At 38.6% G+C, this 13,090-nt stretch overlaps 1 protein-coding gene across 3 annotated transcripts in view; it reads left to right on the top strand.

Annotated features, from left to right (window-relative positions):
- Positions 1-4,177: 4,177 nt before the first annotated feature.
- Positions 4,178-13,090, top strand: part of LOC107038294 — a 26,249-nt gene continuing 17,336 nt past the window's right edge. The window contains exon 1 of one of the 3 annotated variants that reach the window (XM_015257320.1): positions 4,178-4,460. In XM_015257320.1, coding sequence (XP_015112806.1) covers positions 4,258-4,460 — 203 coding nt within the window. In that variant the 5' untranslated portion in view covers positions 4,178-4,257. Of the gene's footprint in view, positions 4,461-5,695; positions 5,847-13,090 lie in introns of those variants that run through there. The other 2 variants (XM_015257322.1, XM_015257321.1) reach the window with 2 other exon arrangements.

The following is a 13,090-nucleotide window of genomic DNA, read 5'->3' as shown; positions in this document are numbered from 1 at the left end:
AATATGCTAACGGTAACCCGTGAAATGCAAAATGGGCGTAGTCGTAGTCTAGTGAGAAAATACGGTGTCTCCTTCGTGTAGACTTTTTTCATCTTCCTCTAACTGGAATTTTTGTTCCACCAGCAAGGTGCAGTCTCAATGCCTCGATATATTACTTTCGCGTTAAAGGAAAACTGGAACGCGGCTGGAACGGGCTAGCACGTACGTAAGGAGACGCGCGCCATTCCTTTACTAGGCGAACCCCAACTCTTTGACGGGAAGTGGTACAGCTTGACTGCATAATACCATCGGGTGATTTTTTCTTCGCGAAAATACAATCGGATTTTGGAAGCAAAAGAATCCTCCATTATAGACAAATGAATGATTTATCTGATTCAAATGCAGTTGATTGAATTCAAATGAAGCATTTTTCTGGCTGTAATTGACAAGCGAGAGGTTTCACAAATCGTTCCACTGGATTTTTTAAAAGTGGAAAAATCCAAATCTAGATCGATCAGAAATGCAAGGAAACCAATCGTATTTTATTTTCAAAAAATCACTTTCACTTTGTTATATTTTTTTCTACAATTAAAAAAACACCGATAACTAGCGAGGAAAACTGAGAATGTGAGAAATTAGAGGATCGGGGAGCATAACGCAAGGAATGAGAACTCGCTCGGTTCATGACGCAGCTGAATTCTCAGATATATACCTCACCACTACTGTTACCCAACACTTCCTCCCAGTCCGGTGTTTTCAGAGGTTTTCCGAGCGGGGGAACTCCAGGGAAAACTTTCGTTGAACAACGGAAAGTAAAAGTCTCATGACAATGTTGTATCTCCCACAATTGTCTCTAGTAGTTAATCTAAAATCACACTATTAAAGTAGTATGAATAAACTCCAGTTGAGTCATGAGTGTAACGAGAAAAATTAATTCAAAAAGGCTTAAAAAAATTATTCATCATTGATGATTTTTCACGCGACAAATCCGTCAAATTCTTCAATAATTTTTTTCACTAATTATCGCAGAAACATGAATTATTTATGACAAAAATTTCATGTTGGGCATAGAATTTTCATTTATTTTTTTCTGATTTTCATTCTCTCATAAAACTGTTATTTCTGCACTTCTAGATTGATTATCATCAATAACACTAGACCGTCGATTAAACACGAATTCACCAGATCGTTTCTACTCATTAACTTTCGTTTGGAATTTACTCCTCTTAAACTTCAAAATTCAAGTTATATTTATACTACTTTAATTAATTAATTTCGACTCTATTGTTCCCCGCTCCCTGGCCCCTTGCCTCCATTTCCCGGAAAAATGTGGAGTTAAACCTTCGTGGCAGCAACCTGCACATTATCCAAGGAAGGATGTTGAAAAAGAGGAGAAGTTTGAGAAAAAACCTCATGAGATAATTCTCTCCCACGAGGATGAGAAGTTGTGTTTATCCGTGACTCGTTGGTTGACCTCACTGCATCATCTCTCTACCTGCAATTCCACACGGTCACACCCATTGAGTGCACGAAGGAAGGATAATAAAACAAGAGGAAAAAATAAATACGGAAAAATGATTAAAGGCAATGGCCGCTGAGGTCAAGCATCATAGCGTTGGGTAAGTTCGCCTTGCTGTGGAGCAGCGCACCGCCTAGACAGTTACAATGATGGCTTTCATATCATATCTCGCCTCCGCTAAGCATCGACGATACGTTAATTCCACGGTCAATCGACCGGTGGCATGAAACCACACCCACGTGAACGCTTTTCAATCCTGGAAGGGGAGGAGAAAGAATGATTGACTTATTCAACTGTCTCAGAGAACAATTGAACAATACCATTTTTTTTGGCAAATTGCGATGAGTTACTTCCTGAACATTAGCCGCCATTCATATTTGTTGACATGGAATTCTTCCAACACTCGAATTATTTTATAGTTACCAGACCTGCGCGCGAAGAAATCGAATTTATTAAACTTCATATACTCACAGATGTTTTATAAATATCGATAATGACTTGGAGAGAATTGAGAGAATGAAGAGCGAACCATCGATGAATAATTTTTAATCTTCGATTAATTCTTTTTTTTTACTTTTTAAAATAATCTGATTGAAATCTGCAATTGTTGAAAAATGAGAGAGGGTTATGAATTGATTTCCTTGAAAACTGAAAAAATTTCTTGAATTCTTCGGAAAGTTTAGCAGTTTTCCAGATAACCGTAGATCTTCAATGATTTTTCTCGAATTATTTGGGACACCGAAGAATTTTCATGAATTTTGTAGAGTTTAGAATTTATGTATAAAAATCTGAGAAGCAAGAATTGATCATTTGAAGAATAATTTGAGTTAAAAAAATTTAGAAATACAGTTTTTTTCTCATGATCAACAATTAGGCAATTTAGATATATTTTGATACAAAGATAAACTTCATGAAAACCTTGACATGAGGGAAGCAATTAAATAATTATCAATACCCAAATTAAAAACCCCTCTTGAATTAAAACTCCTGCGTTCCACGTAATTTATTTCCGGCGATGAAAAAGAACTAAAATTCATACTCAAAAACTCCCCGAATTCTCTCTCTACTCTCCATTCATTCGATCGGCCGCTTCGCGTGCTGACACGCGCATCAATCCTGAAATCCTGATGAAATCTGAAGAATGAAATTATCGTAAAAACCAGAAGAAGGACCGGCGTAAGTCGCGGATTGTTGTGCAGGGAAATATCCCCGTGAATGGCGACGCAGGCCAGAAAAACTCGCCCGCCGCGGTCTCCGTTACAAATGCTGCACTGGTGACCGCAACCTAGGAGGTCAATCGTCCACCGCCTAGCTGTCCTCCTCCACCGCCGACCTCAAACAGCCTAGCTCCTCTCCAATCCCAATTCCCCCGTGTCTTACAGTCGATTGCACTCGCGTGGCAATTTCAGATCCCTCTCATCCCGCCTTAACATCAGTCTCTCTGCTGTTCTACACGTGCAGCACACCTCCAGCAGATCCTCAGTCATCATCGAGCACTCGTGCTGAACCCTCTGAGACTTCTCCCAGACGGCACATTCATTTGACCGAAGAAAAGTCGCGCATTCCCATTCAAAGCGTCATTTTCATCACCCATTCGTGAATAATTTGCGTCAAATTACGCGGAGTATCCAGTGGAGTATATAAAACAGTTCGCAACTGGTCTCTGATTTCGCGAAGTGGATCGCATTGAGCTGTTCGCTGTTCGCATTGCACGATAAAACAACTGTTGGGCGAGGGAAGTGTGCGGTACACCCGAAACGGTAGCAAGTGAAAAAATAAAACTTCCGGGGTTTTGTTAGCGCTCTGGTGTTCTCCAACGAGTTCACTCCGTGTCTCCTCACCCGAAGGACACAATAAAGTGCCTCTGAAATTCAAACTTCACGGGAACTTCATTGAGATTTCACTCCTCATAGCGAACTGCGGTAATTGCGGAGATCAAATTCCGGATCGGACGGGCTGTAGCTTATCTCTTATTTATGGGGAATGCCCACCGATATTTAAATCCAACCCACTTGCACAGAAATTATGCATTCGGGTTGATTAACGGAGTGGATTCCGATTTTTCGTGTGTGGGTCAAGTTGGCGTGATCTTTTGCCTGGTCGAGAGTGGATTGGCCAAGTGTTTGATTCGAGATGGTGGGATGTAGCACTGTACATCGAACCTGTGGTGTGTTCAGGTTGAATTTGAGTCGTAATGGAGTCTTGAATTATCGAGTTACCGGGATTTGCATCGCGGGGGAAAATGAGCTGGATTAAATTTAATTTTCAATGTGAAATTATTCGTAAGAATTATTTGTGTGGTGTGTAAGGACCCCGAAAATATCAACGTCGCATTGATAAAAAAATCAACATTCGAGTGGACAGACGACCAAATGACAATCCCCATTCATTTAATAATTAAAATAGATGTTTAACTGAGTGAATGCAAAATTGGCGGAAGAATTGACTGTCAAGTTCCTCGGGGATTCGGTCATTAATGGAGGATTCAATAGCAAATGTCAGTGATTGTGAATTGATTAGAAACGGAAGTGCGCGGGTTTTTACAAATAGCCGAGTCACGAATTCCAGAGGCAGAGAATGGAACGTTAAGATTGCTAATATGAAGATTGAATTCATCGGCGAGTCGACCTAGTAAATTAAGAGCGTCTGGTTTACAGCAACAAGTCCAGCAAACCGTTAATGAAGACGCTCATGCGTTTTCCTCTATTTTTCATTTGTGAAACGAGACTGGGGATAAGACCCGGCAAATAATTAAAGTAATGGGGAATTCGAGATCGCAGGTGCCCCGGAGGCAGAGAAAGAAAACTTATTTGCTTTATGTCATCAATCGTACGTGGAATGGATTGCGGGGGGACAGGGGGCAGCGGAAGACTGGTGATAGTGATAGGAATTCAGAGGTATCGTCGGGATGCAGTGGATGTGAGAGATGTGATTATCATCGGGGCTCACTTATCTTCGATAGGTAAGACAGAACCATCCACTACCGATCGCAGAAATCGGCGATTTTTCACGGGCCAGTAGATGGTAATTAAATCCAGTGATGTCAGTGTAGAAATCTGTTTTACTTTCAATAGGAACAACATTTTTTTTATTTTTCAAGTCGTCTTGAAAATCGTTTCCGTACTGCAAACTCGAAGTATATCTCATGATTTGTTGTCAACTTTCCAATTTGTTTATTGATTAATTCATTGTAAATTCAACTTTTTCGAGTTTGGATTTTTCACTCCGAAACTTTCACCTGTTTTGAATAAAAAAGTTCTCTTGCACTTCTTCGATAAAATCGATATTTACCGAGTTATATTTTTTTTAAATAACTCGCCTGGCCAGACCTGAAAATTCTGCTTTCGCATAACTTGAAAAAAAAAATTATGTTAATAATCGTCCAAGGGACGCGAATGAATCGGCAACACATTCTTTTTATCTTGAAGTTTGAAAAAAAAGTCTTTCGATTTGATCGAAGAAGTCGAATACCGACGTTCAGTGGTCGCAGTGGTTAAATCGCATAGTTCGGCTCGACGCCTAGGCGGCCGGGGTTCGAGTCCCAGCCCGGGTGGAATTTTTTAACTTCTTTCGCAAGGGTTTAGAGGTTCGCGATGTGACTGGGCTTACTGATTTCGGCTGGAAAGGGTCCCTGACCCCTGCCAAGGGCTCTAAGGGCTCACCCGAGCCGACTTCTGCTTGTCAAGGGAGCGGGCGGTTGTAAATAGAGTAACCGACTGTACCGACAAGCTTTCCCTGATTCCCTGCGTCTCCTTCATTCGCCCAGGGATAAATGCACACGATTAGGCCGACGAAGGGTTTCCAGCCTAAAAAATATTAGTCGACTATTCACGCTGATGAAAAAATGAGCGCGAAACAAATAAAAATGGATAATTTCCTGGTCATAAGATGTTCATTACCCCTGAAAGTCTCCAATAAACAGCAGCTGCAATGATCTAGAAGAGCAGATAGTCAGCATTATGTTTCTCAGCTGTATAAAGGTAGAATGAAGGAGAAAAAAGAATTCTAATGACACGTTTTAAACCGTGGCTCGTGCTTACAACTATCAGCTTATCCCTTTTCTCCCACTCTCCTCCAAAACGCATGACGCATACCCCTTTCAAGCGAGCACACGGGCAACTCCACAAGCAGGTGGCACTACACCGGTACTCTGCCTTGTCAGTAAACTCCCGGCTATCTTGCCAGGCGCTGGCTGACGCTGTCCCTCAAGTTTGCCCGCTATTTCAAATTTGTGTCAAATTAATTTTCACGTTAATGTTGCCGCCCTGCAGTGAGTGAGATTGATGTGCATTCCTTCGTGTCATGATTTTTATTCGAAAGAGTCATCATTGATTCCTCCAGAAAGTACGTACGTAGTTCACAATATAAATTTTGTTTCGAAAAAATCAGTAGCGAAGTCGATTTTGACTATTGTCCAGTTTTCAATAAATATGTCGGAATCTAAGCGAAATAGCGAAATTATTATAATTTCCTTTTTTGTAGCTCTCAATTTTCTCTACAAAAAAGGTTATGACAAAAATTTTGCTACTTCCCTTAGATTTTGAGATATTCATGGAAACTGGGCAATAGTCAAAATCGACTTATACCGGTTTATCACTTCATTACTGAAATGTAAAAAATTTCAGTTTTATGGAGCGGAAAATTAACTCCTGATTATATGCGATTCAATAAAACAATACAGAATCAAATTGATGGTATGAATTTGTCAAATGAATGAAAGGAATATAATTTTAGAAGCGATGCAGTCCATTTTTTGTCGATCGTCTACCTGATGAACTTGTTTTATTCAAACTTAACTATCTTAGGGTTCTATCAGAACTTTCGTGCACTACTGCAATCGCAGAAATACCTCTTTAATGCGAAAATCCATCCTACGCCTCGTCTGTAGATTCGCGTTCGCTCTCAGTGCATGGGGATATGATTGCTCCGGTTCAGGTAGTAGTGAATTACATTCCCCTCGTTACACTATGGGCCATCTCATCCCATTGTTCACGTCTGTCGCTTTTTCTCTATTATTTTCCATTTTGTAGACTCTTCCGTTCTTCCAGACAATCCGAAGTAAGAAGAGTATTCTTGTTACTGATTTTATCGAAGGGAGTATTAAATAATTTTTGAGAATTGAAGAAGTGCGAGGATGTGATTATTTAGTGGAGAATATTATGAATATTGCGGATGAAAATAGAGAGAAAAAGCGGAGAGAAAAGCTGCTTTTCCATCGATACCCGATAATGTTCACTGATACCTAATTATGAAGAAATAAATTAGTTACCCTCGATTACTCAACTTTCCTTATCGTGAAATTCATCTAATGTAGGAAAGAAAATCCGCAACACTTTCTTAACTCTGCCACAGTGATCCCGCGATTGACCTGAAAAATTCAACCGGAGATTATCCGCAAATGATCCCTTGCGCGGGAATGATAACAAGATTTCTCCAATAATTGAAATGATCGGACTGACGCTTCATCGACGTCTCGCACGGCTGAATCAAGGGGACGAGAGGTGGCTATTACCCCGTCGTGTAGAAACCAAAAAATAATAATGGACGGATTAGAAATTGTCCCGTGAAGATTAGCATAACTACAGAGTGTTGGATCTCGAATGCAAATCTAGAGCGTGACGGGAATGCTTCAGTCCTATCTGAAGAGGGAAGATGACGTATTTTTTTCGTTCTCGGTATGATGTCCGCTTCAGTCACGCGACAATATTTTGTGCCCGGGGGAGAGAGGAATTTCACTTGGACACGAAGGATTTGTGAAAATTACGGAGGTCATTTGAGATAATTGTACCATTAGGGACATCCTGAACTCGAAATCTACTCAAACTTCAAATACTCCACTTTTCTTTTTACTTTTTACAGTGGTATGAACAAACTCCAGTTGAGTCGTTGGGTGTAACGAGGAAAAATAAATTCAAAAAGCATAAAAAAAATTATTTATCTTTTTTTTCGTGAATTCTAACTTCGAAATCTCAATTGATTGAAGAATTGACCCATCAAATTTTTCTTCAATTGAGAAAGATAAATTATTTATTACAAAATGTTGATACCGACGATTATTTTCACATCGGGAATAGAATTTTTATTCATCTTTTATGATTTTTTGCTAAATTTTTTCATTTTAATTATTAATTTAATTTATTTACACTTCTAGACAATGATTATCAACAATACTAGATTGTCGATTGAGCACAAACTCAGCCAGATTATTTCCGATAGTTATTTTCCAAATTAAACTTACATTTATCCTACTTCAATGCTCTTGCATTATTATCATTCCTGTCGCCGGTATTTTGGGTTTATTGTTCTTGTTTATTGTTCCCTTTATTAACGAGCTTATTGTGTAAAAAAGTGAGAGGTTGCCCGTTCAATTGAGTCATAAAAAATTTAGCAATTGACGGAGAGAAATCCCGCCAAATCCATTCGGAATGAGATTATAAACGCGAATTAATGATTGAATAATTGGAATGTCAGAGCGGCGGAATAGTTTCCGATAATTACATCGTTGGCCACCGATGACATTGTTGGTCATACGGTTTTCACGCTATTGCCCAACGATCATTTGCCGTCAGTATCCTGCCGGCAAACGGAAGGATCGAGTTTTCATTGCGAATAAAAGTCGCTACTCCCTCGTAGAATTGCTCAGGTATATGCGAGTCTGACGCCACAACACGAGTTATATACCAAACAACTCCTGATCGCACGTATTAGCAATGGATCAATCACGGCAGACCACCGCGGTGGCTATCCACAATCTTGATTCAGTATGCGTGGGTGGAGAATGCACATAATGATTGCCCCTGGTACGCACATATCAATGTTGATGGCAACAAATGCCGTATTAAATGCAATAAATTCCATGCAGAAAATATTTTTTTTTAATAATCGGAAAATTATGCTAGTGGGAAGTTACTTTCGTCGGAGCGTATTCCATATATTTTTAGAAATAAATTAGCAATTTGCTTCTGAGTGACGAGAAAAAATGACAACGATCAAAATAACGACCATTTATTTTTTTGACCAATGAACGACGATTTATTTTTACGACGATTGCCAATCGTTACCCATTGACGACGATTTAGTTTTAATTGAATTTGTTGATTCATTGAAAAAATTGGAAATTTTGGATCTTACGAATACATTGCTTGCATTCGGAAGCAGAAATGCAATTCATTCATTACTTCCCAATTCTCTTGGAGAATTATTAAATCCGGTCTCCACAATAATATAATAATCAGAAAGATTTCTTTTTTTTCTTCGAGCATATCAATGTTGATGGCAACAAATGCCGTATTAAATGCCATAAATTGAATGCAGAACATATTTTTTTTAATTAATAAAAAATTATGCTTCTGAATGGAATTTTTATGACGATTTATTTCAAATTGAATTGATTCATTCATTGAAAAAATTGGGAATTTCGGATTCGACAAACACATTGTTTCCATTCAGAAGCAGAAATGATAATTTCAGGTATCCGAATCAATCTATTCACTCATTACTTCCCAACTCTCATGGAGGATTATCAGATCCGGTCTCCACAATAATATAATAACCAGAAAGATTTCTTTTTTTCCCTCGAATGAAACTCGAGAAATTGCAGTGTAAAACCCTCGAGTCCCAGATCTCATTCATAAAAGGCGAATGAAAAGTGTGACATACGATTGTCTGTCGCATTAATTTTCATCGTAGTACGAATTTACAAGGTGTATACTTCAGCGAGGAAGTTGCGCCAATATATGGTGTTTCAGAATTTATCCAAAGTGGGAAGGAAAAGTTGTCAAACCAAAATTTCCACATAATCATCAAAGACGAATTGCTTCAACGGAAACAATGAATGACGTGTTCCATTTCTTCTTGACTGAATTTAATGAATGCTTTGGGAATTTTTCACATCAATCGATCGCGCAATACGCCCGGAAACAATTGAATTGGATTGGATTGGGCGAATGAGAACAGGCTGAGGAAAGGGAAAGAAAAGTCAAATTATTTTATCATACGAAATTATGGAATCTACTTCAGAGGGACACGTTTGCCTTTTTTTAAAATGTTAATGAGGGGTTGAAATGTTGATAAAATTTAATAATTTTTCCTTCAATACAAAGAACAATTCTTTCCCTTTGTGACGAGCCTAAACTGAGCTCAATTGATCAATTTGTTTCGGAGTTATGAATAATTTAGAAAAAAACCAAAGTGTCCGTTTTACCCCACCCTCCCCTAATTGAATCAATAATTGATGTCAAGGCTATTTTTTTACTCTTGATCGGACCCATGTGACCCTTTACCTGACCCTTGTGACCCTTAATTGTGAAGTCTAAATTTCGAGTACCAAATTTTTATCACCAGAAGTCGATTTGGATTTTTAATAAATTAAAAAATAAGGTTCCCAAAAATTTAAACAATTTCAATTATTTATTTACAAACAACAAATATTAAAAAACGACAATTCTATGCAAAATATAATTTAAATAACTCTGAATATTCACGACATTCTCAAATTTTCCTCACGCAATTTAATTAACAAAGTTGATATCCTTAACTGAGAATTTCCGATGGAAATCGTGAAATTTTTGACAGAAATTTGCGCAGAGGAAAATTCCCTGTACAAAGGACATTCTTTCATCATCAATTTCTCCCAGAATTCTGTCTCTTCCAGCGCGAAAATTATCAGTTTTTTCTCTCGCGGATGACTGGCCCTGACTTCCTGCATGAGTTGCGCGCATTACGCGCAATGGGTACGCGTGTAACGCGCACGGAAAAGATACAGTTATGCACTCTGAGATACCAACATATTCGAGATGAGGATGAGCGTCGAAGATGAAGCCCGGAGTGGACCTGGTTTTATAACTAGCATATTTCATAACGGAATTTATGTACAATCAACGGAACAGAATTGTCGTACATTGACAATGCCATCAGTTGTTTTTTGTAATAGCAAAAGCAATTTGAGTTAATGATGGCTGTGTTGGTAAATACAGTCGACCTAGAACGAATGATGGAAATAAAATGCAGGGAATGAGTGTCGCAGGAGGTCGTTATTCAACCGAAATTACGTTTAGAAAGTATCCTTTTTTGACATTAAGAGTTAATAGCCAGGCAATTCATGACAATTGTTATTTTTTGTGACTATCATTGACTAGACCTCTGATTTCCACTCGACTATCTTTTTTTTTAATGAAAGTTGCTCCCAACACTCGAAATTTCTCCTCATGTAGACAATTCTGTGATGTCGAGCCATTAAAAAAACCCGATTTTCCATTTTTTCCGTAATTTTTTTATTCTCGCTAATTGGAAAATTTCTTCAATTAAAATTCTAATTCAATCCACGGTTCGTTCTATCGTTGAGCAATTTCAACGTACAATGAACGTCATTTTCGTCGATCATTATGCAACAATTATTGATTTAATGAACGAATGAAAAACCGATAATACAATCTTTTCATCATAAATATAGTAATTATTATACTGATCAGTTGTGAAGATATACAGCTTGTGTTTTGTAACACCAACTGGCAACCTGAGAGATTCCTTCAGACACGCGATCGCGTAATTGACTTATGCTTCGAGAGTGTATGGGGAAAATGGGAGGAGGATGGGTTCGTGCGATATCAGGGAATATCCGACCATTGAACATTAAAGTACGAACATTACCTGAATTTTGAAGATGAAAATCTGAAATAAATTCTGAACGAAAGTTAATATGAACAGAAATAGTCGGGTTGAGTTTGCGGTCAATCGGAAGTTTCGTATTATTGATAATAATTGATCTAATGCAGAGTCTTGATTGTTGCAAAATGAAAATCAGAAAAAATCAATACAAAATTTATGCCCAATACGAAAATTATCGTCAGCGTCGAACTTTTGTAATAAATAATTCATCTTTTATTTAGAAAATAATAATTGAAGAAAGATTTTGATGGTTTAATTTCATGCGCTCATTACAGTTGTAATTCACGGGGAAAGTCATCAAAGGCGAATTTTTTGTTTTGGCTTTTTGAATTTTTTTCCTCTTTACACTGAACGACTCGACCGGAGTTTATTCATACTACTTGAAGGGATACAAGTAAATCCTCTCCCTTCCATACACGAAAAAAAAAATATACCTGAATTGAGTATGAAATATACTTGATTCAAGTATAAAATATACTTAATTCAAGTATATTTCAGTAGCGAAGCGGTAAACCGGGTTATGTCGATTTTGACTTTTGCCAATTTTTTGACAAATATCTCGGAATATAAGAGAGATAGCAAAATTTTTCTCATTACCTTTTTTATAACCCTCAGTTGACTCTACAAAAAAGGTTATGACAAAAATTTTTCTATCTCTTTTAGATTCCCAGATATTCGTCAAAAACTGGTCAATAGTCAAAATCGACTTGACCCGGTTTACCGCTTCGCTACTGATTTTATACTCAACTGGGGGATGGGTATTTCAATTCGAAGATGATTCTTTTGCGCCAGGGCGGGTTGTAGGAAGCCCTCTCAAGTGTAACATAAGGGTCAGGCACTGAGTGTCAGAATATAAGGGTCAAAAAATTAGGGTCAGAACTTGAAAGCACTCGAATTGAAATTGAATGAATGAAGACTCATTTCATTTTTACTTCAACATGTGGTAAGAGAAGGTAAATCACCAGCGCGGAAAAATATTTTTAAAAAAATTCATGGAAACACAATGCAAAAAAGCACGTAAATGCAGTTGAAAATGCGTGCGAAATAACTTCCTCCTCCCGTCCACAGGCGTAATAAAAGGAAAGCCCTCAAGGCTTCTTCAGCCCGACGTGTTGCGTATTTATAATGCTTCACGCTTCTGTTAATCAGATTATTATCTCAAAGTTATACGTAAGATAGCCACTGTAGTCTCGGAGAGGGGCGTTTAAAAACCAGGAAGAAAACGGCAAATGGAGGAGCACCAACTGGCGCTGAATGGCGAGGCCAGTGGCGCCAATGCGCCGGTCAAAGCTCCACAAATCTCGATGCATTCGACAAAATACAAAGTAAAGTGGTCAACGAATATCCATAAATTATCGCATGCGCAGGCTTACAAATTGAAAAAGCCATTCATCTTGAATGACCGGCCAAACCAGGATCTTTCAGGCAATATATTGATTGCAAGTAGGAGAGATTCCCATACTGCTGAGGCAGCTTGACCAACTATATCACGACCGTTAAGTGGATAAACAAGAATAGAAGCACGAGGGATAATAAATGGGAGATTGGATCGAGTCTGGCGGATCGTGTTATTGCATATCGGCATGCTTCAGCGATTACCATTTCTCATGCTGAATCGAAAATCAAAAATCGATACACGCTCTTCTTCTGCAAAATCCTGGTCGCGTCGTAAACGGAGGGCCTGTGTCGCGCATTGTGGGAGTTTGTGTCTACGCAGTGGCCTCATTACCCTGGGAATCTAGTGCGTCAGGGAAAAGCGTCGAACGTCGCTCTGTTTCCACGATTCGCCGTTTTCAATGCATGACGAATTCCAACAACGGTAAAAGTCGCGGAGTTTCGCAAGGGACGTGTCGGCTCAACTTTTTTTTTCTCCGATATTTCGGAGCAGATCCGCTTGGCTAGCAATTTTATTGGGATTATTGTTCG

Source organism: Diachasma alloeum, unplaced genomic scaffold (assembly GCF_001412515.2).
Source record: "Diachasma alloeum isolate Michigan unplaced genomic scaffold, Dall2.0 Dall_scaffold_00279, whole genome shotgun sequence".
Lineage (NCBI taxonomy): Eukaryota > Metazoa > Arthropoda > Insecta > Hymenoptera > Braconidae > Diachasma > Diachasma alloeum.
The sequence above is the reverse complement of the archived record's forward strand: the minus strand, read 5'-3'. Positions and strand labels throughout refer to the sequence as shown.